This window comes from Bufo bufo, chromosome 6 (genome assembly GCF_905171765.1).
Source record: "Bufo bufo chromosome 6, aBufBuf1.1, whole genome shotgun sequence".
Taxonomy (NCBI): domain Eukaryota; kingdom Metazoa; phylum Chordata; class Amphibia; order Anura; family Bufonidae; genus Bufo; species Bufo bufo.
In genome coordinates this window covers 4,858,320-4,884,200 of record NC_053394.1, presented here as the reverse complement: position 1 = coordinate 4,884,200, position 25,881 = coordinate 4,858,320, and the positions used below count along the sequence as shown (strand labels likewise).

Genomic DNA, 25,881 nt, shown 5'->3' with positions numbered 1-25,881 from the left:
AAGCAGTAGTTGGCATCAGATACGGCAAAAAGGACAACGGAAAAGTATTTCTTATAATTAAAAAATCTTCTGCCACTCCTCTTGGGTTTTATCACGTGGATATGCTTTCCGTCTAGCGCTCCCACACAATTAGGAAAATTGCATGTTTGGTAAAATGTGTGGGCAATTTTCTGCCACTCATCCTTGTTCGGTTTGGACATCACAACCGCATGAAGGACGTCCCATATGGCACCGCATGAAGGACATCCCATATGGCACTGCATGAAGGACATCCCATATGGCACCGCATGAAGGACATCCCATATGGCAACGCATGAAGGACATCCCATATGGCACCGCATGAAGGACATCCCATATGGCACTGCATGAAGGACATCCCATATGGCACCGCATGAAGGACATCCCATATGGCACCGCATGAAGGACATCCCATATGGCACCGCATGAAGGACATCCCATATGGCACCGCATGAAGGACATCCCATATGGCAACGCATGAAGGACATCCCATATGGCAACGCATGAAGGACATCCCATATGGCACCGCATGATGAAGGACATCCCATATGGCACCGCATGAAGGACATCCCATATGGCACTGCATGAAGGACATCCCATATGGCACCGCATGAAGGACATCCCATATGGCACCGCATGAAGGACATCCCATATGGCACCGCATGAAGGACATCCCATATGGCACTGCATGTTTCCCAGATGATGTCGCTTGCTGTCGATTTACCAATCATGAAGGCATAGTGCAGACTGACCAATGACTGTCCAGTTTCTAAATACCTAAGATATGGAAAAGGAAAGATAAAAGACATTAGCTGATGTTTATATCTTTTTTCAACAGTCAATACCCTGAAATCAAAATGGAAGAGCCTGAAGGATGCCTTCATGCGGCACCGACGCAAGGAGCGGGAGTATAGAAGCGGAGCTGCTGCAATGGACCCATCCAGCTACGTTCACTCTGAGCAATTGGCTTTTCTAGTGTCCTGCACCGAGATGCGTAGGTAGGTCAATTCACTCCGAATGTTTGTGAGGGTTATGTGTGACAGTACATTCATTCACAATCATATATTGCTCGTACTTATATATACTTTACTTTCTTACAGCACTGACAGTAGCTGGAAGGCTACAGAGAGGCAGGATGAGGAAGATGAGGAAGATGAGGAAGATGAGGAGGTCACCAGGGAAAGTGACGCCTGTGTCTCTATTGGGCCCGCAAGTACACCGCCACCAAATCCCACCACACCATCATCAACCCCCACACCTACTGCCCCACCTGCCCAGGAACCGACCAGTGGTAGGGCAATTCCCAGATCACGGAGAAAGAGGCCGGAACGAGAAGAAGACCTGCTGATTGCTTGCCTGGATGCCATGGCCCATCCGACCCCCAGGCTCTCATGCGAGGCCCTTTTCCTCCTCAGCTTGGAGGACAAAATGAAAAGAGTGCCCAGGAGTCGACAGACTGAAGTACGGGACGCAATCACACGCTGTATTGACTCCTTCATTCCACCTGATGGTACCACACATCTGCATACTGCGCCTCTACATGCACCACCCATGCACATACACACGCCTCAAACATACCCACAAACACCCATGCAACACCATCCCGACACATGGCAGCCACGGACACAATCGTCCTATGGTTATCCCTCCACCAACCTGGGGCACAGCACCACCACCACCACACAAACGCAGATTGGTGCCCGCTCACGTGGAATGAGGGAGGAGATGCAGGAGGACGCGCTGGACTTTGTGTTCTCACAATACCAAAACTTGTGAGTTATTAGATCTGTCACTCTAGGCACCTTTTTCATTTTGGCCTCCAGGGTGTTTAACCACGTTGAGGAGGCAAAATGCCGTGCACCTTGTCATTGTTTTTATAGAAATATTGCACTTGTTTCTTTGCAACGTTTGCTTTTAATTATTATTATAATTTTATTAATATTTTACTCTCAAGCGTTGGTGTCTTTTTGGTTATATTTTGGGGGGTTGGTCGTTTATTTGAATGTGGTTAAACTAGGTATGGTTGTGCTACACATATTTCGGACAGTCACACAGGCCATACCCCCTGCACAAACACACGTGGGTCACAACCTGCAGCAGCACAGGATTATTTGTGCAGTGATTTGTCTACTTACCGCAACGTTGCGAGCAGTCTTTCCACTGGTGCTATGCTGTCCCTCATGAATGTCTCCTGCCGTTGCAAATGGATGGACATCAATCCCAGGAGCTCATCAAAGCTGTTGTCAAGGGTTAACTAAACTGACAAAAAAAACTAATGTAGCATGCTACCATTATAGACACCACAACAATAAGCTTTGTATATGAACTAACCTGTTTATGGACATCCGTGTGTAGGGAAAAAATTCTCCTCATGTGCACAAAGGCTTTCGTACATCGCCCAGAACGGTCCTCTTTGCTGTCGGTTCGCAATCACTGGATGGACCCAGAACCGTCGCCTGTTCAGTCTGCTTCTCCTCAAACAAATAATAAGCACTGCTGATACTATTGCTGCTGTTTGCCGTCTTTTGCGGAGAACCATGGTTATTACAGACTGTTTCACACTCTACTCACACAGGAAAACACACAGGAAATAGCTCCGCAGGAAGTCTCTTTCATTGCACACCTCAAATGTAGACATGGCAGTTTTTCATTGGATGCCTCTGTGGTCAATCACACAAACACGCGTTTCCAAAATACAAAAACACCCCAAAATGCGCCTCAAAAACGCCTGAAAAAAGAGCATACTGAATACGCTCAGGTGTGAACCCAGCCTTAGGTTCAGTCAAAGATATTGCAGCCTTCTCATTGGCCCACAAGCTAGAAGCAGGGAGGGATCATATGTACTGATTAAAAAAAAATCTCGAATATTCGCTATATTGCTATACATTATTGTTTTAGAATATTACGAATATTCAAAAAAAACTAATATATAGCATTATATCGAATATATTTCGTTTTTTAGAATATTCGTCTTTTTAAAAAAAATCTGTATAGTTGTTCCACTTTGGCATACTCCTCCCCGACAAGCGTCCACGTCACCATGGGAACGCCTGGGGGTTAGAATATACCATCAGATCTGAGTTTTCACGATCTCATTGATTCTAATTACGAAAATTCGCAGTCAACACTACTCCTAAGAAATATTCGACTTTGCAAATTCTAAATACCTATTTTGGCCTCTTGTTCCCATAAAACTCAGCTCTTCGTGGAGTGAATGTCTGTTCAGCTCCTCTCCTCTGGTGTATAATGATTCTAGCAGGGGATTTCCCACACAGGCTGAGTGTAAGATTGGCTATGATTGGCCAAGACTCCTGCTCAGTGTGAGGCAGGCTGTGATTGGTCAAGACTCCTGCTCAGTAACAACAGTTAAACTCTATGCTTTCTGTTGTGTCTGCTAGGTCATTGAGATTACCTCACATTCATATAATGAATCTTAAAAGGTATATTATCTTTACTGCTTCTGTGAAAACAATATATAACTGTTACATGACATCCAAAAACATGATGTCACAGTAAATAACTCTGCTTTTGTCTTTAACATATAAACATAGGAACTGTATTAAGGTTATTGGCAGGTCTAGCTGTATACACATATAAGGCATATTAGCAACCTAGGACAGGACTTAGCTGGCCAGCTACAGGTAGGGGCTCCGTGTCCTCGTTCCTATCCTAAACCACCCTGACAACATCTTATATGATGTTAATAGTGTATGTATAAGGTAGCGAAATAGTCCCTGCAGCCCAACGCGTTTCCCCCAAACCAAGGGTTCCTCAGGGGGTAATGAAGGTAAAAAGAACACGTGAGATATTGAGGTAAAATAAATGGTATAGATATATGGAGCTTATTATGATATTCAAGTATTTACCACCTAGAAATGTCTGCCAAAATTTAGCCAAAGATATTCAGCAAAAACACAGATGTATTGGCAGAGAGGGGGCTGGCCTGCTCCTCTAATGGTACAGAGTGGTGCAGCAGAGACATGGGCAAGTAAACCTGCAGCATGGGGCAATACTGAGACAAACACTGCCAGATCCCGGAGACTATTCTCCAATGTGACAACATCTGCAAACCCCACACCACAAAGGAGGAATGCAGTGCGGATCAGGTACACCGGCCCAGAGCAAGATGCCCCCACAAGGCAGTTCATAGGCCGTGATCTGCTGAAAAACTTCATAGGATTTGTTACGTCTGAGGTTTATGCGCTGATCTATGTCCCAACTGTGAGATGGAGAAACAGTCAACACTGTTTGAATACTGTGTATATGAATACTGATTCATTATGTTGGCTTGTAAAAGCCAACATATTGTTATTCGATAGTCAAAAAGCGTTTCAGCTTATTATTCTTCTTTTTATTATTATTATTCTTAGCCGCGTTTTCTATACGCTACTCCTCCTACAGTTTTGGGGCTACATACCCCAAACTTTCTACACTTCTTCGACCTATAGCGACTCGAGTTGCTTGTGCTTTTATAAGCGATCCCACCCCCGGGGCCCCCGTGGCGGGCCCCGGAAGCCCCCTTTTTTCCCATAGACTTTGACAGGGTACATTTTCAAATCGCTCCCACTCGCCAGCCTTTGACGCTAAAGTCACCAAACTTGGGTCACTTAGTCATGGGATCAACCCGAAAATTTTTGGCGCATTTCGGGGACCCTAAAAAGTGGGCGGAGCCACACAGAACCAATCAAAATCTCCCCATTGACTGTAATGAGACGTTCAAATTGCTACTCCTCCCACATTTTTAGGAGTACAAATTCCAAACTTTGCAGACTTGGTCGGCACCCACCCTAGTACCTTGCTTGTGCTTTGTTAACCGATCCCACCCTCCGGGCCCCTGGGACAGGCCCCCAAAATCCACGTTTTTCCCATTGACTTTGACAGGGAAAATTTTCAAATCGCTCCCAGTCGCACAGATTTGAAACTAAAGTCACCAAACTTGGGTCACTTAGTCATGGGGTCAACGCGCAATTTGTTAGAACATTTCGGATACCCTAAAATGTGGGCGGGGCCACACAGAACCAATCAAATTCTCCCCATTGACTATAATGAGACGTTCAAATTGCTACTCCTCCCACAGATTTAGGAGTATAAATACCGAACTTTGCACTCTTGGTCGGCACATACCCGAGTATCTTGCTTGTGCTTTGTTAACCGATCCCACCCTCCGGGCCCCTGGGGCGGGCCCCCGAAAACCTCTTTTTTCCTCATAGAATTTTATTGGAAAAATGCAAACGTTTGTCACTCATACAGCTTCGGAGTGAAACTCACTAAACTTGGGTCACTTAGTCATGGGGTCAACCTGAAAATTTATGTCACATTTTGGAGACATTAAAAAGTGGGCGGAGTCTACAACAACCAATCAGATTTTCCCTATTGACTTCAATGAGAAACATTTAAAAAGCTGTCATTCTCACAGTATTTAAGCCACAGCACCCAAACTCGGCAGGGTGGGTCAGTGTGTGACAAAGGTTAAAATTTATAAAAAGTGGGCGGAGTCTTCAAAGGCCAATCAAATTTTAGTCAGTTGTTTTAATAGGAAAATTTAAAACTGCCGCTGCTTTTAGACTTTTATTGGTACAGTCTTCAAACTTGGCACAGTTGGTCACTGGAGGACTGGGATTAAAATTTAAAAAAGTGGGTGGAGCCACCAACAGCCAATCAGATTTCAAGCCAACATCCTGTGGTTTCTTCAGAAACGACACCTTCTAGTTAGCATTGTCATTCTGTTCTTTAACCACTAGATGTCGCTGTTTCTTAACACAGCTAACATAGTGGAAGTGTTTGAATATTCATAGGAGGTGGGGTTGGGCAGTCTGGAGAAGAACCAGGAAGCTGCCGCTACATCCATCTTGAGAGGAACAGAGAAGGACTATGTGGTACAGAATCCGGTTGCATCCAGGCTCAGGGAGTCCTGGAGTGATCCGAGTTGCAGCTGAAGGAGGCTGATCCCAGTCCAAGTCCCAGGGTCCATCCAGAGGAAGAGGATAGTGTCCAGGAAGGCTGTTAGGAGCTTTGGAACAAAACTCTATCTTCTCTGCTAGGCCACATGTGTGCTGAAGTAACTTGCTGCTCTCCATGTTAACAACATCATCGGATGAAAAACATACCCGGGTCGGTAAGACAGCTCGTGCACACACCTCAATATAGGATTGGCGCCTAAATACTAGAGACTGAGATCAAACCTGTCGGTAGTTAGTTAGTGTTGCTGTGTGGCAGGCTACCAAGAATTGGTGCTTGTTTATCACAAGGACCTAATAGTTAAAGTTTTGGTTCGCTCCGGAGATCAGAGAGAACTTCACCATAATCTAAACTTATGTTCACTGCATTTGGAGTTGTGTTTGATAACCTGTTATAGTAAAAAGTTTGTTTTACAAAAGCTGGTGTCAGGGTTGCTTTTCTCGTTCGTGACTTCGCTGTATCCTGGGGAGCCCATCCCGGTACACGGCTTACACAACCACCAGGATCCATGACATCAGCTTCAAGCTGCCGCAGAGCCTGGACCTGTTCTGGGAGAAATTTATTTCTACCAAACATCATGAAATCTGGAGAAATCTGCAGGTTCTCCAGTTGTCCAAACCTTTGACCACAGAGGTGACAATTCTCCTGTCTGAGGTGGTGGCACTACCAGACGTATTGTACTGGCTGAGAAGACAATGTTTGGTCCTCAATTCACCTTATAAGATTTATGATGAAGAAGGAATCTGGAATGGAGGCTACAAAGTAAGAGTCCAGTGGATGCAGAACCATGGCTCATGTCTTCTACCTGGGATCTGACAGGGAGATTTGCTACTATCCTGGGCAGCCAAGACTGTGCCATAGATGTGGGGGCAGACACATGGCCTATACCTGCCCGCATGTGAAATGTTCAATGTGCGGAGGGTTGGATCACACAAAAGAGACCTGCACGGGATGTGTCATCTGTAACCTGTGTGCAGAATATGGACATACTTTCCGCAAATGCCCACCTGCGCAGCACAATAAAAGCAGCACAGATCTCTCCGATGAGGATGATGTGGAAGATTTTCCCGAATTATCTGCAAGAACTAAATCTGAGCGCACTGAGCACAATGATGCTGCTGGCTCTGATGCAGCCTTGGTGGAGCCACAGCCAAAAAGTGTAAGTGACCACGCAGAAATAATTAGCAAGTGACACCTGTCAGCGTGGATACATCTGGGGCAGCTGGTGAGGTCTCCTCTGAGCAGCAAGGTTCTAGTACTAATATAGAAACTGTAGAAACCATCATTATGGAGACATCAAGTGAGGCCCTGGAGAGAACCCTTCGAAACATCAAGATTCCAGTCCCACCACAGAAACCACGGAGTCGGCCACTGAGGAGGGATTTCAAGTGGTAAGAAGAGGAGCCCGAGGAGAACTGTGATGTTTACATGTCACAGGAGACCAGACTGCAGAACATGGAGGTCTCCTCATCAGAGACGGGCCACAGGGGGCATCGTTCTGGTCTTTTAGGCTGGACAGATACGAGGGGGTGGGGTTCCTATTTAAGAAACACAGGGATTGTATGAGGCGTTATTAACGCATCGCACTGTAATCATCTCCGGAAATTCGGAAACTGTTAATGCTTTGTTGCTGATTTTTCAATAAATGATTGACAACCTCTCTGACACAATACACAGGCTGGTTGTCAGCAGCAGTAGATCATTTTGGTATATATACAAGTTTCTACCAATGATGACATGAGACGGGTGGCTTCTTATTCTGCACCTTTATTGGTGATGTTCACTTCTGTGACATGTGGGTAAGTTACGGACACGGGGTCAGGGTCTGGGCAACGCCTTCTTCTGTTGTCCCTCCACCACAGAACTGGTACCTGAAAGGACACATACAGGAGATCAGGGTCACACATTATACACAGATAGGTCATTATTCATTTGAAAGCGCCATGAATTCCATGTACATCAAGAGGGGGTTCCACATACATAACAGACGGGTACAGAGGGGTAGAGGACCCTGCCCGCAAGAGCTTACAATCTATAAGGGAAGGGGAGACCACAGTAGGTGAGGGTATAGGCTGCTCAAGTGGCAGTTTGGTGGCAGCATGCTCATTGCAGATGGTAGGCCTTCCTAAAGAGGTGGGTTTTCAGGTTACTCTTGAAGGTTTGGATGTTGGGGAGCGTCTAATGTGTTGGGGTAGCCAGTTCCAGAGTAGGGGAGAGGCACGTAGTCGATTGTGTGAAGAACAGATGAGAGGAGAACAAAGGAGGAGGTCCTGTGAGGATCGGGGATTATGGGTGAGGATGTATCGGGGGAGCAGGTCAGAGATATGAGGAGGGGACAGGTTGTGGACGGCCTTATATGTAGTTATCAATATTTTAAATTGAATTCGCTGGGCGATGGGCAGCCAGTGAAGGGACCGGCAGAGGAGTAACGAGAGGAGAAGTGGATTACCAGGCAGTGGAGTTGAGGATAGATTGGAGGCCACACAGTGGGATGTTGCAGTAGTCCAGGCGGGAGATGACGAGGGCATGCACTAGCGCTTTAGTTGACTTGGGTGAATAAGGCTACTTTCACACTAGCGTTCGGAGCGGATCCGTCTGATGTTTCATCAGACGGATCCGCTCCTATAATGCAAACGCTTGCATCCGTTCAGAACGGATCCGTTTGCATAACAGTTTATTTCAGATCTGATTTTTCACTTCGGAAAACTCAGATCCGACAGTATATTCTAAACACAGAAGCGTTCCCATGGTGATGGGGACGCTTCAAGTTAGAATATAATGAGAACTGTGTACATGACTGCCCCCTGCTGCCTGGCAGGTGCTTCCAGGCAGCAGGGGGCAGACCCCCCCCCCTCCTGTATTTAACTTATTGGTGGCCAGTGCGGCCCCCCCTCCCTCCCCAGTATTAATTGTAAGCAGTGCGGCCCCCCTCCCTCTATATTCATCGGTGGCCAGTGCGGATATTAAATATGAGCAGTGCGGTCTCCCCCTCCCTCCCTCCCTCCCCAGTATTAAATATGAGCAGTGCGGTCTCCCCCTCCCTCCCTCCCCAGTATTAAATATGAGCAGTGCGGTCTCCCCCTCCCTCCCTCCCCAGTATTAAATATGAGCAGTGCGGTCTCCCCCTCCCTCCCTCCCCAGTATTAAATATGAGCAGTGCGGCCTCCCCCTCCCTCTATTCATTGGTGGCCAGTGCGGATTCAAAGTATTGTGATCAGTGCGGCCTCTCCTCTCGACCCCCCCCCCCCCCATCATTGGTGGCAGCGGAGAGTACCGATCGGAGTCCCAGTTTAAATCGCTGGGGCTCCGATCGGTTACCATGGCAGCCAAGACGCTATTGCAGTCTTGGCTGCCATGGTTACTTAGCAACAAATAGCAGCATTATACTTACCTGAAGAGCTGCGATCTATGTGACCGGCCGGGAGCTCCTCCTACTGGTAAAGTGACAGGTCTGTGCGGCGCATTGCCTATAGACCTGTCACTTTACCAGTAGGAGGAGCTCCCGGCCGGTCACATAGATCGCAGCTCTTCAGGTAAGTATAATGCTGCTATTTGTTGCTAAGTAACCATGGCAGCCAAGACTGCAATAGCGTCTTGGCTGCCATGGTAACCGATCGGAGCCCCAGCGATTTAAACTGGGACTCCGATCGGTACTCTCCGCTGCCACCAATGATGGGGAGGGGGGGGGGGGGGGGTCGAGAGGAGAGGCCGCACTGATCACAATACTTTGAATCCGCACTGGCCACCAATGAATAGAGGGAGGGGGAGACCGCACTGCTCATATTTAATACTGGGGAGGGAGGGAGGGGGAGACCACACTGCTCATATTTAATACTGGGGAGGGAGGGAGGGGGAGACCGCACTGCTCATATTTAATACTGGGGAGGGAGGGAGGGGGAGACCGCACTGCTCATATTTAATATCCGCACTGGCCACCGATGAATATAGAGGGAGGGGGGCCGCACTGCTTACAATTAATACTGGGGAGGGAGGGGGGGCCCCACTGGCCACCAATAAGTTAAATACAGGAGGGGGGGGGGGGGGGGGTCTGCCCCCTGCTGCCTGGCAGCACCTGCCAGGCAGCAGGGGGCAGTCATGTACACAGTTCTCATTATATTCTAACTTGAAGCGTCCCCATCACCATGGGAACGCCTCTGTGTTAGAATATACTGTCGGATTTGAGTTTCACGATGTAACTCAAATCCGATGGTATATTCTAACATAGAGGCGTTCCCATGGTGATGGGGACGCTTCAAGTTAAAATATACCATCGGATTGGAGAAAACTCCGATCTGATGGTATAATCCTGACTTTACATTGAAAGTCAATGGGGGACGGATCCGTTTGAAATTGCACCATATTGTGTCAATGTCAAACGGATCCGTCCCCATTGACTTGCATTGTAAGTCTGGACGGATCCGTTTGGCTCCGCACGGCCAGGCGGACACGAAAACGCTGCAAGCTGCGTTCAGGCGTCCGCCTGCTGAGCGGAGCGGAGGCCAAACGGTGCCAAACTGATGCATTCTGAGCGGATCCGCATCCACTCAGAATGCATTGGGGCAGTACGGATCCGTTCGGGCCGCTTGTGAGAGCCTTCAAACGGAACTCACAAGCGGAGCCCCGAACGCTAGTGTGAAAGTAGCCTAAGGCGCAAATATGAGAGATATGACAATAGCATTATACAATATCATGGCTCTGACCCTGCAGGGCGCCTTACTGTGGCCCTTTTCACTTATCACCTTCCACATTAAAGGGGTAGCCAGGGGCGTGGCCGGGCACTACTGGCTGGGGGCTATGCTTATGTCTGCACTCACTAGTAATGGGACCCGGCACTGTCATCGTACTTCATGCCGGGCCCCTGTCCGAGAGCTCATCACAGCAGCGTCACATTCGCCTGCCATCTTCTTATCTATCAGGCCTCAGCACCGCCCTCTAATCACTAATTAAGCAGGTGGGCGGAGTTGTACTAACATCGGACAGGCTCCGCCCACTCGCTTCATTAGTAAATACTACTAGTAGGGCAGTGCTGGGGTCTTATAGATACTGGACCGACCGGATGTGATGAGCGCTCTGACGGGGCCAGGCATGAATCTCACTGACAGATGCCGTGAGTGCAGACGGGGGGACATTACTGTGGGCACTATAGGGACATTACTGTGGGCACTATAGGGACATTACTGTGGGCAGTGGGTGACATTACTGTGGGCACTATAGAGACATTACTGTGGGAACTATAGGGACATTACTGTGGGCAGTGGGGATTATTACTGGGGGCACTATAGAGACATTACTGTGGGCACTATAGAGACATTACTGTGGTCACTATAGGGACATTACTGTGGGCAGTGGGGATTATTACTGGGGGCACTATAGAGACATTACTGTGGGCACTATAGAGACATTACTGTGGGCACTATAGGGACATTACTGTGGGCACTATAGGGACATTACTGTGGGCACTATAGGGACATTACTGTGGGCACTATAGGGACATTACTGTGGGCACTATAGGGACATTACTGTGGGCAGTGGGGATTATTACTGGGGGCACTATAGGGACATTACTGTGGGCACTATAGAGACATTACTGTGGGCAGTGGGGATTATTACTGGGGGCACTATAGGGACATTACTGTGGGGACTATAGGGACATTACTGTGGGCACTATAGGGACATTGCTGTGGACACTATAGGAACATTACTGGGGGCAGTAGGGATTATTACTGGGGGCACTATAGGGACATTACTGTGGGCACTATAGGGACAATCCTGTGGGCAGTGGGGATTATTACTGGGGGCACTATAGGGACATTACTGTGGGCACTATAGAGACATTACTGTGGGCACTATAGGGACATTACTGTGGGCACTATAGGGACATTACTGTGGGCAGTGGGGATTATTACTGGGGGCACTATAGGGACATTACTGTGGGGACTATAGGGACATTACTGTGGGCACTATAGGGACATTACTGTGGGCAGTGGGGATTATTACTGGGGGCACTATAGGGACATTGCTGTGGACACTATAGGAACATTACTGGGGGCAGTAGGGATTATTACTGGGGGCACTATAGGGACATTACTGTGGGCACTATAGGGACAATCCTGTGGGCAGTGGGGATTATTACTGGGGGCACTATAGGGACATTACTGTGGGCACTATAGAGACATTACTGTGGGCACTATAGAGACATTACTGTGGGCACTATAGGGACATTACTGTGGGCAGTGGGGATTATTACTGGGGGCACTATAGGGACATTACTGTGGGCACTATAGGGACATTACTGTGGGCACTATAGAGACATTACTGTGGGCACTATAGAGACATTACTGTGGGCACTATAGGGACATTACTGTGGGCACTATAGAGACATTACTGTGGGCAGTGGGGATTATTACTGGGGGCACTATAGGGACATTACTGTGGGCACTATAGAGACATTACTGTGGGCAGTGGGGATTATTACTGGGGGCACTATAGGGACATTACTGTGGGCACTATAGGGACATTACTGGGGGCAGTGGGGATTATTACTGGGGGCACTATAGGGACATTGCTGTGGACACTATAGGAACATTACTGGGGGCAGTGGTAGGACATTGTGGGGACATTATTATTACCAGAGACACAATAGGGGGCATTATTACTACTGGGGGCAGAATAGGAGGTATGATTACTGGGGACACTGTGGGGCATCATTATTATTGGAGGTCCAATAGGTCCAATATTACCCAGGCACCATAGGGGTTATTTTTCTTACCAGGGTTGCTAAGGGTGCATTTTTAATACTGGGGCACTATGGGGTCATTATTATTACCGGGGGCATTATAGGGGCCTTATTATTACTAGGGGAATTATGTGTGGGCATTACTATTACTAGAGGCACTGTCAGGGGCATTATTAATACTGGTAGGACAACTGTGACATTGTTGTTGCTGCGGTAGGAGTAAACGAATCGAGCTTCGGATACAAGATCCGAAGTCGATTTGCTCCAAATCTTCGCTTTAATGCTGTGCTTAGACCTGTCTCCGTGCAGCGTTAAAATGTATGAGCTTCGGTATGAGAAAAGTCGTTAAGCTCAAAGCCGCGCGAGACTTCAGTAAATAACATCAGGCTTCGATTTTACTACTTTAAAAACGGGAATCCATAGAGTAAAGCAATGAACAGGGCGGCACTCACCACTGTAGACCCTTTAAAACAGGCATGCTCAACCTGCGGCCCTCCAGCTGTTGTAAAACTACAACTCCCACCATGCACTGCTGTAGGCTGTTCAGGCATGCTGGGAGTTGTAGTTTTGCAACAGCTGGAGGGCCGCAGGTTGAGCATGCCTGCTTAAAAAGTACTCCTTCATTTGTGTCCGAAGTCGGCCTCAGTACTGGCCGGTACCTCGGCACCAAAGTCGACTTCCGATTCCTGTTTTGAAATGTTTTTAAAGTTGTAGAAGTTTTGGAAATGTCATTTATCATGTAGAGAAAGTTAATACCCGGCACTTCCTAATGTATTGTGATTCTCCATGTTGCCTCCTTTGCTGCCTGGATTCATTTTTCCATCACATTATACACTTATACATTTCCATGGTCATGACCACCCTGTAATCCAGCATGAGTGGAAAAAGCAATGGGCTCTGTGGTGTCTGATACTGAGGGTGCACGCATTGGCCGGTGCCTTTCCCTATAGTGTGCAAGCATGACCACCGCTGCTGGATTGTAGGGTGGTCGTAACCATGAAAACAAGCAGTGTATAATGTGATGGAACAATGAATCCAGCCAGCAACGCAGGCATATGGAGAAACACAATACATTAGTAAGTGCCTTCTATTAATTTCCTCTACATGATAAATGCCATTTGCTGAGGTCAGAAAACCCATTTAAGACTCGGTACTCATTTATTTGACCTTTGGGTTCATTCCCTGCACCTTTGGCCTCTGCAGAGAGGATCACATCACAGACCATAAAACTGAAACATGCAGCCATCCAAGGCCCTTCTCTCCAGGAGCCCCCAGCAGATGCATTGTCTGCCACCGAGGGGATGCGGTAGAACGGCTGACGGATTCCAGAGAGAAAAGCATGGAAGATTCCTCAAATGAATAGCAGACCCTGAACCAGCAGAATACTTACTGAGATCCATCGTTCCCATAGATCAAACTGACAAGATCGGCCCACAACGTTGGATTCAGTAATAAGGAGAGTAAAGACTTCTGCCAGGTGAATGTGACCCGGGGAATAGGCGGAGGAAAGTGGATGTCAATAAATGCGGAGTACTCCCTGCCACGTTCTATAAGACCGCTGAGAACACAAACATATAGATATTAAGAATTACACCCGGTATACAGGAGAGGAGAAGTGGTACTGTGCAGTGTATATATATACAGAATAAGAGCAGATACTGAGGATTACACCCAGTATACAGGACAGGAGAAGTGGTACTGTGCAGTGTATATACACAGAATAAGAGCAGATACTGAGGATTACACCCGGTATACAGGACAGGAGAAGTGGTACTGTGCAGTGTATATATATACAGAATAAGAGCAGATACTGAGGATTACACCCAGTATACAGGACAGGAGAAGTGGTACTGTGCAGTGTATATACACAGAATAAGAGCAGATACTGAGGATTACACCCAGTATACAGGACAGGAGAAGTGGTACTGTGCAGTGTATATATATACAGAATAAGAGCAGATACTGAGGATTACACCCAGTATACAGGAGAGGAGAAGTGGTACTGTGCAGTGTATATATATACAGAATAAGAGCAGATACTGAGGATTACACCCAGTATACAGGACAGGAGAAGTGGTACTGTGCAGTGTATATATATACAGAATAAGAGCAGATACTGAGGATTACACCCAGTATACAGGAGAGGAGAAGTGGTACTGTGCAGTGTATATATATACAGGAGAAGTGGTACTGTGCAGTGTATATATATACAGAATAAGAGCAGATACTGAGGATTACACCCAGTATACAGGACAGGAGAAGTGGTACTGTGCAGTGTATATATATACAGAATAAGAGCAGATACTGAGGATTACACCCAGTATACAGGACAGGAGAAGTGGTACTGTGCAGTGTATATATATACAGAATAAGAGCAGATACTGAGGAACTCTTTTTTAATTTTATACAAAAATACAAAAACGTTGCCATAAAATTTTCAAAACAAGGTATAAAGTATATACACTTACCCTACTGGCCCAGCTACATGCATACTATCTCATTCATACCTACTAAAAAAAAAAATGGAGAAAATGAAACTTAGCCTAACGTAAACATCCGATCCGGCTGAGCCCCGACTATATACAAATTTATACAAATTAATCAGAACAGAAACTAAATTACAACTTCTTACAATAAAAAATAATAAACATAAAATAATCATAACAAAAATATCAAATAACTCTAATAATTTTTTTTTTATTTTTATTTTTTATTATTATTATTATTTTTTTTTTTTAATTTTAATTAATTTTTTTTTTTTTTTTTTTTTTACACACATATATGAGAAAACAAACCTATACTAACCCTACCAATCTATCTATCCCATCACCTTCACCCAGGGCCAACCTCCGCCTCTTGTCCCTCCATGAGGCCAGCCCTTCCACCACCACCCACACCCAGCCCCTCGCCTCATGTCCTCCTATGTCCGCATAGTCCAGGGCTGGATGCAGGTCTCCCCACACAAAAATATGAACCCCCCCACCCCATCCCACCCAACCTAACTACACCCCACTTACCCTATCATACAATATATACATCTTATAACTACCATATCAATCTATACAAACCAATGTTAAAATCCACCCGAAGGCCCAAGTTCAGTCATTTGCAAACCTTTCTTCAAAAACTCATCTTAAATACAAAACAAAAACCTAATGTGAAAGCCTCAGCCCAACACCAGGAAAAGTGCTACTGAGGCTAAGGCACATCAAAGGTGAAGCCTCTCCAGAGGTAAGAGACCCCATCCGTACCCACCTTCTCGCACTCAAGAGAGCGAACCTTCGCCAGGTCACCTAGAATGTTCCTACACACCTCTTCCACAGGGAGGACTTTCTGCTGGGTTGAAACTAAACACCGTGCGTTCCATGTGAAGTACCTGATCACTATGCTAACTATAAAAGCTGTGCATGGGTCCCTTCCTCCCAAACCTTTGAATGCTCCATAAGCCCATTCCGCATAGGAGAGGTTGGCTAGCCTAGGCCAGCCAATGGATGCACCCACCCGTTTGTATACCTCTGTATTAAAGGGACACTGAAGCAGGAAGTGCTCCATACTTTCCAGTATGTCGCCACACTCCTCCCGGGGACAACCCCTTTCATCAGAGTTCCTGTACTTCAAGTTGTCCCTTACATACAGCTTCCCGTGAAAGCAGCGCCAAGCCAAGTCCCAAAACTTCAAGGGGATCCTTGCCGAATTTAACAACTGTAACCCCTTGTCTAGATCCCGGCTTGGGCAATCCTTAAGGGCCAGGGGCTTCCAGAAGTGGGTCAACAAGACCCTCTCGTCAAGGGATCTCCTTGACTGGGTCTTGATTTCCCTCACTCCCAAACCCCACTGGCGGATCACCTTCAGAATCGGGGTGACATAAGCCGGAAGATATCCGTGAGGTGTACGCAAATCCTTCACTTGCCCTCCTGTCTCCCACTCCTGGAAGAAAGGCCGAAACCAACCCCTGCAAGAGACTACCCACGGAGGAGCCCTCTCTTTCCAGAGGTTTGCCAGGTTGATCTTAACAAAGGTGTTCACAAGGAACACCACTGGGTTGACCATACCCAACCCCCCTAATCTCCTCGTACGGTATGTCACCTCTCTCTTGACTAGGTTCAGCCTATTCCCCCATAACAGTTGAAAGAACAGACTGTAAACCCGAGTCCAGAGAGGTTCTGGCAAGACACATACACTGGCCAAATAGATAAGCAAAGGGAGAAGGTAAGTCTTGATCAGGTTCACCCTTTCCCTGAGGGTCAAAGACCAACCCTTCCACTGGTCAACCTTCTGAGCGGCGATCGTGAGCCTGCTGTCCCAATTTTGGGTGGGATAATCCCCATGGCCGAATTGAACGCCTAGGACTTTGGCTGACGACTGGGGCTCTGGGAGGGTGTCCGGGAGACCGAAAGATGGATCACCCCCTCCCAGCCAGAGACTCTCACACTTATCCCGGTTAATCATGGACCCGGAGACTTCCGAGTAGCGTTCTACCTCCGACATCACGTATTCCGCCTCCCCTCCCGAGGACACGAAAACAGTGACGTCATCGGCATACGCCACCACCCTCAGAGTGGCTTCTGGCTCCTCCAGACTCATCCTGACTCCCGCTAACGGTCCCCGATCAATCCTCCTAATAAAAGGATCAATCGCAAACACGTATAAGAGCGGGCTCAATGGACAACCCTGGCGGACTCCAGACCCGACCTCAAAAGGGCTGCCAGACCAACCGTTCACCAGCGGGAAACTCTCTGCCCCTGCATACAAGATCTTTAACCAATCGACAAACCCTCCCGGCAGGCCATATTTCAGAAGGACTGCCCAGAGGTACTCGTGGTTAACCCGATCAAAAGCCTTTGCCTGATCTAAAGCCAGCATGTACCCCTTCCAGTTACCCGCCCTACTCTGCTCCACTGCCTCTCGGACACCGAGCACAGCACTAAACGTGCTTCGGCCTGGAACTGAGCAATGTTGGGTCTCCGAAAGGAGCCGGGGCGCAAACTGCACCAACCGTTTAAACAGTATCTTGGCCAGGATCTTTCTGTCCGTATTGAGAAGCGCTATGGGACGCCAATTCTCAATACGGCTCGGATCTTTACCCTTTGATATAAGGATCAGAGCTGACCTCCTCATTGACTTCGGCAGAGTACCTGAGGAAAGGCACTCATTGAATACCTTAGTCAAGAGGGGAACCAAGGAGTCCTTAAAGGTCTTATAAAACTCGGATGTTAAGCCATCCGGGCCTGGCGACTTCTTTAGGGCAAGCCCTTCGATCGCCAGGCTGACTTCCTCTTCTCTGATTTCTTCTATCAAAACGCCAAGAGAGAGGTCTACTCTTGACTCAGGGATGGTTTCAGCCAGGAAAGCCGAAATCCTGTCCCGATTCAGATCCTTCTTCCTCAAGAGGCACGAGTAGAAGGACTTGACGATTTCCAAGATCCCTGATCTGGACCTATCCAGAGATCCCGTACCATCGACCAGTCCCGTCACCAACTTACTTTTCACTGACATCTTACAGTTTCTGTAAGGGTCGGGCGAGCGGTACTTCCCGAAATCCCTCTCAAAAACCAAAGATGTGTGCCTATCATACTGGCACCTCTTAAGCAAAGATTTCACCCTGGAGATATCCTCTCGGCTACCTCCAGTCGAGACCAGTTGTTCGAGTTTCCTCCTCAGACCCTGATACAAGCGGTACCTGTCCAGGGACCTGAGGCTCGAGAGCTGGCGGAAGAATTTTGCCACCCGATCTTTGAATATCTCCCACCACTCAGACTTAGTGTCACAAAGATCCAGCAACTCTACCTGACTCTGAAGGAAGTCCTTAAAGGATTGTCTCACCTCTGCTTCCTCCAGGAGGGCCGAATTTAGCTTCCAATAGCCTCTTCCCATTTGGGGGGATTCTGCAACATTCAAAGAGAACATAATTAGACAGTGATCGGAGAATTCCACCTCTACCACCTCTAAAGGTGAAAAAGTAGTCTCCTCCTTTAAATAAAACCTGTCTATTCTAGACCTAATCTGACTACCTCTATAATAAGTGAAACCACCGTGGCCTGGGGTGTGCCTAATGTGGACATCCACCAGGCGAGCCTCGCTAGCTATGCTATTCAGGGATACACTATCATAAGCCAGCCGGTTTCTGGCGCCTCCCCGGTCTTGGGACCTTGTGACTGTATTAAAGTCCCCGCCAAAGACCACCTGCCGACTCGTAAAAAGGAAAGGTTTGATCCTCATAAAGAGACGCTTCCGATCCCACCTGGTTTGGGGACCATAGATGTTTATCAGGCGAAGCTCTTGACCCTTCATGAGGACATCTAAAATCAAACACCTCCCCATTTCTAACTCAATCACTCGTCGGCTTTCTACTGGTGCGGTAAAAAGAACCGCCACTCCGCTATACGGCTCAGCCGCAAGAGACCAATATGATGGACCACACCTCCACTCCTTTTTTGCTTTATACACAGCCGCCAAATCTGGCAGCCTGGTCTCTTGCAAAAATAAAATGTCAGCTTCAACCCGGCTGAGAAAATCAAAGGCTGCAAACCTAGCCGCATCCGATTTAATACTGGCGACATTAATGGTCGCCAGCGTCAACGGAGTGAGTGCCGCCATACAGAGTGATTAAGTTAGACGGCCTTCTTCCTTCCCTTCCCCTTCTTGTTCTTCTTCTTACCCCTCTTGGGGCTACCCCCTAAGGTGGCACGATCTCTTTTGAGAGAGACAGTGGTGTCCATCTCATTAGTCACCACCGCCTCCCCCTTCGCACCACCCTTGTCATTCCCATTCCCAGTGTCTGGACCCGCCCCACCTCCTGAGGACCTTGCATCCTCACCGGAGGGAGGCGCGGGCCCTTCCAGAGGCTCCTTCTCTTGCCCCTCCGGCTCCCCACCTTGAACCTCCTCCCCGGAAGAAGAGGAGGCGGAGATCTCATCCAAGGTGAGGTACCGGTTGGAAAGATCCAGGGGAAGAGAGTCAGGATTAGAGAGGTCCAGGGGGGAGCTGGCTTTGCCTTCCACAGGCACTCTAGTCGGGCTAGATCTTTTTTTGGTCAGACGTTTCCTTCTTATTCTTTTAGACTCTGTCTCACTCCCCTCTGTTGCACTCTCGTAGCAAGAGGACAGAGTCACCTCGGAACGGTCTAGTCTCCTGAGTTCCTCATTCCCCTCGATATCCCCCAGGGTCTCAGCTCTAGGAGAGGCATTCTCTTGGGAGGGCACAGGCATCACCCCAGGACAGGGTTCCACCTGCCCCCTCTCCATCTGACGCCTCTCCCTCCGTCTCTGCTGGGACGGGCCGTCTTTTCTCTTCATCGACCCCACTGCCCTGTCGCCTTCGCCAGCACTCGCCTCGGCGGTGGGGGCCTCCCGGCTCGCCTCCGCGCGTGCACGAGCCACGTTGGCGACAGAGCGAGGGCAACGACTGAACGGGTGCCCTAGCTCACCACACAGGTTGCATCTAATCTGCCCACAAGATGCAGCTAGATGGCCTTCACCCCCGCACAACGCGCACCTCTGCACTTGGCAGCTGGCGCTGAAGTGCGAAGGGCTGCCGCACTTGTAACACAGCTTAGGCTGCCCCCTGTAGAACACCATGATCCTATCCCGACCAAGGAAAGCAGATGATGGTATGTGGGAAACCGACCCCCCTGAATGTTTCAACTTAATCTGAAACGTCCAGGCACCCGACCAGATGCCAAACTCATCCAGGTTCTTGCTAGGAAGACCCTGGACGTCCCCGTACCTGCTCAACCAGGTCAAGATGTCAACACAAGAAAGTGACTCGTTACGGGTGAGAACGGTCACCTTCTTGACCTCATTCTGGCGGGTTATCGCTTGCACAAAAAACCCCTGCCAGTCCGGCTGGTCTTTTGCCAGTTCATACCCAGACCAGAAAAGTTCAAGACCCTCTGGTCGGGCAAAACTGACATCAAACTCCCGGGTGCCATACGGATGTATCAGGGCAAAGATGTCACATGCCCTGATGCCCATCCGAAATAGAAGCTCTGCCACCCTCTTTCTGGTAGGGCACGCTTCATTGCCTCTCCACTTCAGACAGACAACATTCCGCCTGGTTGACCCGGGGCCGGTTGTGGGTGAGGACCAGGTGGTCTCGCCCCCGCCTTGCTCTCGGAAGGCACGCAGGCCATGCCTGTCTATCCAGAAGGATAGATCCACCTGCTGCCCCCCTACTGTAATGGAATTCTCCCCTCTCCTAAGAGCCTCTAGAAGTTGCCGCTGCAAGTTACCGTCACCAGACATTGGTAATGGGGAGGACAATGGGGACCGCCCCTCCCCCCCTGCGCCGGCAACCACACCAGCATAACTTCTGCCAGGCGCAACCAACGCAGGAGGGGCAGCCGGACCGGGCCCACCCCCATCCCCCCCAGACCTATCTACAGCAGGTGCCACTCCAGACCCCTCTGAAGGGGCTACATGAGGCGCACCGGCCACTTGTACAGTGGGCGGCCGACCTCCAACATTCACCCCTCCATCAGGGCCCAGGGCAACACCAACACCACTAACAAAAACTGTATTTACACAAGTGACCACTTCTTCAGTGGCCACTACCACACTCTCCCCTCCCCCCACACACACTGCTGGGCCAGAGGGGACCGAGGTCACATTATTTGTTTTGTCCAGCATCTCCTTGCTGGACACATTTTTAACAGTCTTTTCTGATTTTTCAGTCTTTCCTGATTTTTCGGGCCGGCGGGCTGTAGAACCACTGGTCCCAGCCACGCCGGCCTTATCCACTTGACGGACAGTGCAGGAGGGAGGGGCGGTGCGCACCACACTCTCATCAGGACCGCCCCCTCCCTCTCTGCCTACACACACACTGCTCTGAGCTCTTTTCTGGACATCCGAAGCCCCACCCCCTCCACCCCTGACCACTCCCACTGCGCCTCCACTCCCCGCCGCCACGACAATACCAGCGGAAGGGACTGAAGCGGAGCAGACCGGGGCAGAGGAGACGGGAACCCCGGCAGGGATTTGGGCATACAAACTGGGAGGGGCGGAGGCAGCCACCTCGCACCCTCCCCCTGCAACTCCGGATCGGGACACCGCTGTACCCGCGGTACCACCCCCTCCACCCACAGCCGTCCCCACCACCCCCGCCCCCCCGTCCCCCACCGCCATGCCAAAACCGGCAGGGGGGGCTGCAGGGCGCACGGGAGCGGCGAAGCAGACCGGGGCAGAGGAGGCAGACCCCAGGACAGGGATCCCGGCAACAACCTCTGCAAGGGGGTCAGTGGCAGCCACACCGCCCCGCCGCACCTCCACCCGGCACTTGTCCAGTGCCCCAGCAGAGGCGGGCGGAGCCATCCGACCACCAACCATGTCCCCCTCGCCGCCCGCCCCGGGAGCCTTCCTGTCTGGCCCCTCCAGCTTTTCCTCACCGCCCCTGTTACCGCAAACAGGGACGGCGTCCTGCGCCATCTTTGCCACGTCTTTCTCCCCACTCCTACGCACCGATCCCACAGCAGAGACCGGGCCAGGGAGGATGGTGGGGTTCGTGCCCTGAGCTGGCTTTTCAGCTGGCCCAGGGCACGCAGGGTGGGTCACATAGACATACCTCACCTCTGGCTTTAATGTCTTTGCCTTTCTCTTTTTTCCCATCGGCTCATCTTCAGGCAATTCGTCACCAAAACAAATGTCCTCACTAATTTTGGGGGACTCCAAGTGGCGTATCTTGGCCATAAGCTGCCCCCCAACTCCGCTGTTCTCACTGTACCCGCCTTCTTCATCAGAACTAGTGGGGGGCAGGCATACCTGCTCTGCGGTGATGCCAGTTTCCGCAGGCTGCCCCCCCATGTCCGACTCTTCCTCCTCACTAGAGGAGTCATCTTCCTGCTGCTTTTTGTTTCCAGCCATTTCATTGAACCTTTCATCGTTCATGAGTTTTTCCTTGAAGGGACCACGGTTATCTAGAATGGCCCCCATTCTTTCCTGCAGCTCTTTAATCACTTCTTTTAAGATTGTTATTTTTCTTGATATTTCTGGCCTGTTTTTTCTTTCCGCTTTGTCCACCTTCCCCCTCTCAAGCTTCAGGTTCTCCCTCACCTTCTTGAGGGTCCTATTCGCTTCCTCGTACTCCCGGAGATAGGCTGTGATCCGGGAGCTGTAAACGGCGATTAGTTCCCGGGGCTTCATGTTGCCCCAGTCAGCCTCAACCGGAACCGTCCCATCCCCAGGAGCACTCCGCGTACCTCTTGGAGGGCTACTGTCCGCCCTCCTGGAACTGCCGGCGATGGACACGGCTTCACCTCCGGGGGCTGCAGGGGCCGCTGCACCACGACTCCTGCTGGATCTTCTGACCCCCGAGGCGGGAGATGGAACTGAGGCCGGTAGCTCACCTCCCCTACCTCCCGCCGGCCTACCCCGGGAAGCAGGATCCTGGGTCTTCAGTCGCTTCATTGCCCAGGACCCCACCACCTCCCTGGGGAGAGAGGCAGGGCCTGGGCTGGGATAGATGGAAAAATCCCTGGAAGCGGCTGGACAATCAGCAGGAGCTCCTCCAAACACGACCACACCCGTCCACTGACTCCTGCACACTGAGGATTACACCCAGTACACAGGACAGGAGAAGTGGTACTGTGCAGTGTATATACAGGAGAAGTGGTACTGTGCAGTGTATATATATACAGAATAAGAGCAGATACTGAGGATTACACCCAGTATACAGGACAGGAGAAGGGGTACTGTGCAGTGTATATATATACAGAATAAGAGCAGATACAGAGGATTACACCCAGTATACAGGACAGGAGAAGTGGTACTGTGCAGTGTATATATATACAGAATAAGAGCAGATACAGAGGATTACACCCAGTATACAGGACAGGAGAAGTGGTACTGTGCAGTGTATATATACAGAATAAGAGCAGATACTGAGGATTACACCCGGTATACAGGACAGGAGAAGTGGTACTGTGCAGTGTATATATATACAGAATAAGAGCAGATACTGAGGATTACACCCGGTATACAGGACAGGAGAAGTGGTACTGTGCAGTGTATATATATACAGAATAAGAGCAGATACTGAGGATTACACCCAGTATACAGGACAGGAGAAGTGGTACTGTGCAGTGTATATATATACAGAATAAGAGCAGATACTGAGGATTACACCCGGTATACAGGAGAAGTGGTACTGTGCAGTGTATATATATATACAGAATAAGAGCAGATACTGAGGATTACACCCAGTATACAGGACAGGAGAAGTGGTACTGTGCAGTGTATATATATACAGAATAAGGGCAGATACTGAGGATTACACCCAGTATACAGGACAGGAGAAGTGGTACTGTGCAGTGTATATATATACAGAATAAGGGCAGATACTGAGGATTACACCCAGTATACAGGACAGGAGAAGTGGTACTGTGCAGTGTATATATATATATATACAGAATAAGAGCAGATACTGAGGAACTCTTTTTTAATTTTATACAAAAATACAAAAACGTTGCCATAAAATTTTCAAAACAAGGTATAAAGTATATACACTTACCCTACTGGCCCAGCTACATGCATACTATCTCATTCATACCTACTAAAAAAAAAATGGAGAAAATGAAACCTAGCCTAACGTAAACATCCGATCCGGCTGAGCCCCGACTATATACAAATTTATACAAATTAATCAGAACAGAAACTTAATTACAACTTCTTACAATAAAAAATAATAAACATAAAATAATCATAACAGAAATATCAAATAACTCTAATTATTTTTTTTTTTATTATAAATTTTTTTTTTTTTTTTTTTTTTTACACACATATATGAGAAAACAAACCTATACTAACCCTACCAATCTATCTATCCCATCACCTTCACCCAGGGCCAACCTCCGCCTCTTGTCCCTCCATGAGGCCAGCCCTTCCACCACCACCCACACCCAGCCCCTCGCCTCATGTCCTCCTATGTCCGCATAGTCCAGGGCTGGATGCAGGTCTCCCCACACAAAAATATGAACCCCCCCACCCCACCCCACCCAACCTAACTACACCCCACTTACCCTATCATACAATATATACATCTTATAACAACCATATCAATCCATACAAACCAATGTTAAAATCCACCCGAAGGCCCAAGTTCAGTCATTTGCAAACCTTTCTTCAAAAACTCATCTTAAATACAAAACAAAAACCTAATGTGAAAGCCTCAGCCCAACACCAGGAAAAGTGCTACTGAGGCTAAGGCACATCAAAGGTGAAGCCTCTCCAGAGGTAAGAGACCCCATCCGTACCCACCTTCTCGCACTCAAGAGAGCGAACCTTCGCCAGGTCACCTAGAATGTTCCTACACACCTCTTCCACAGGGAGGACTTTCTGCTGGGTTGAAACTAAACACCGTGCGTTCCATGTGAAGTACCTGATCACTATGCTAACTATAAAAGCTGTGCATGGGTCCCTTCTTCCCAAACCTTTGAATGCTCCATAAGCCCATTCCGCATAGGAGAGGTTGGCTAGCCTAGGCCAGCCAATGGATGCACCCACCCGTTTGTATACCTCTGTATTAAAGGGACACTGAAGCAGGAAGTGCTCCATACTTTCCAGTATGTCGCCACACTCCTCCCGGGGACAACCCCTTTCATCAGAGTTCCTGTACTTCAAGTTGTCCCTTACATACAGCTTCCCGTGAAAGCAGCGCCAAGCCAAGTCCCAAAACTTCAAGGGGATCCTTGCCGAATTTAACAACTGTAACCCCTTGTCTAGATCCCGGCTTGGGCAATCCTTAAGGGCCAGGGGCTTCCAGAAGTGGGTCAACAAGACCCTCTCGTCAAGGGATCTCCTTGACTGGGTCTTGATTTCCCTCACTCCGAAACCCCACTGGCGGATCACCTTCAGAATCGGGGTGACATAAGCCGGAAGATATCCGTGAGGTGTACGCAAATCCTTCACTTGCCCTCCTGTCTCCCACTCCTGGAAGAAAGGCCGAAACCAACCCCTGCAAGAGACTACCCACGGAGGAGCCCTCTCTTTCCAGAGGTTTGCCAGGTTGATCTTAACAAAGGTGTTCACAAGGAACACCACTGGGTTGACCATACCCAACCCCCCTAATCTCCTCCTTGACTAGGTTCAGCCTATTCCCCCATAACAGTTGAAAGAACAGACTGTAAACCCGAGTCCAGAGAGGTTCTGGCAAGACACATACACTGGCCAAATAGATAA

The 25,881-nt window shown here is 48.9% G+C and overlaps 1 protein-coding gene across 1 annotated transcript in view; it reads right to left on the bottom strand.

The window, feature by feature from the left end:
* Positions 1 to 703: 703 nt before the first annotated feature.
* LOC121005149 (pancreatic lipase-related protein 2-like) overlaps positions 704 to 25,881 on the bottom strand; it is a 247,085-nt gene continuing 221,907 nt past the window's right edge. Inside the window, exons 12-15 of the mRNA XM_040437715.1 lie at positions 14,103 to 14,270; positions 7,742 to 7,847; positions 2,154 to 2,492; positions 704 to 795 (exon numbers count right to left, since the gene is read on the bottom strand). Coding sequence (XP_040293649.1) covers positions 7,781 to 7,847; positions 14,103 to 14,270 — 235 coding nt within the window. The 3' untranslated portion in view covers positions 704 to 795; positions 2,154 to 2,492; positions 7,742 to 7,780. The remainder of the gene's footprint in view (positions 796 to 2,153; positions 2,493 to 7,741; positions 7,848 to 14,102; positions 14,271 to 25,881) is intronic.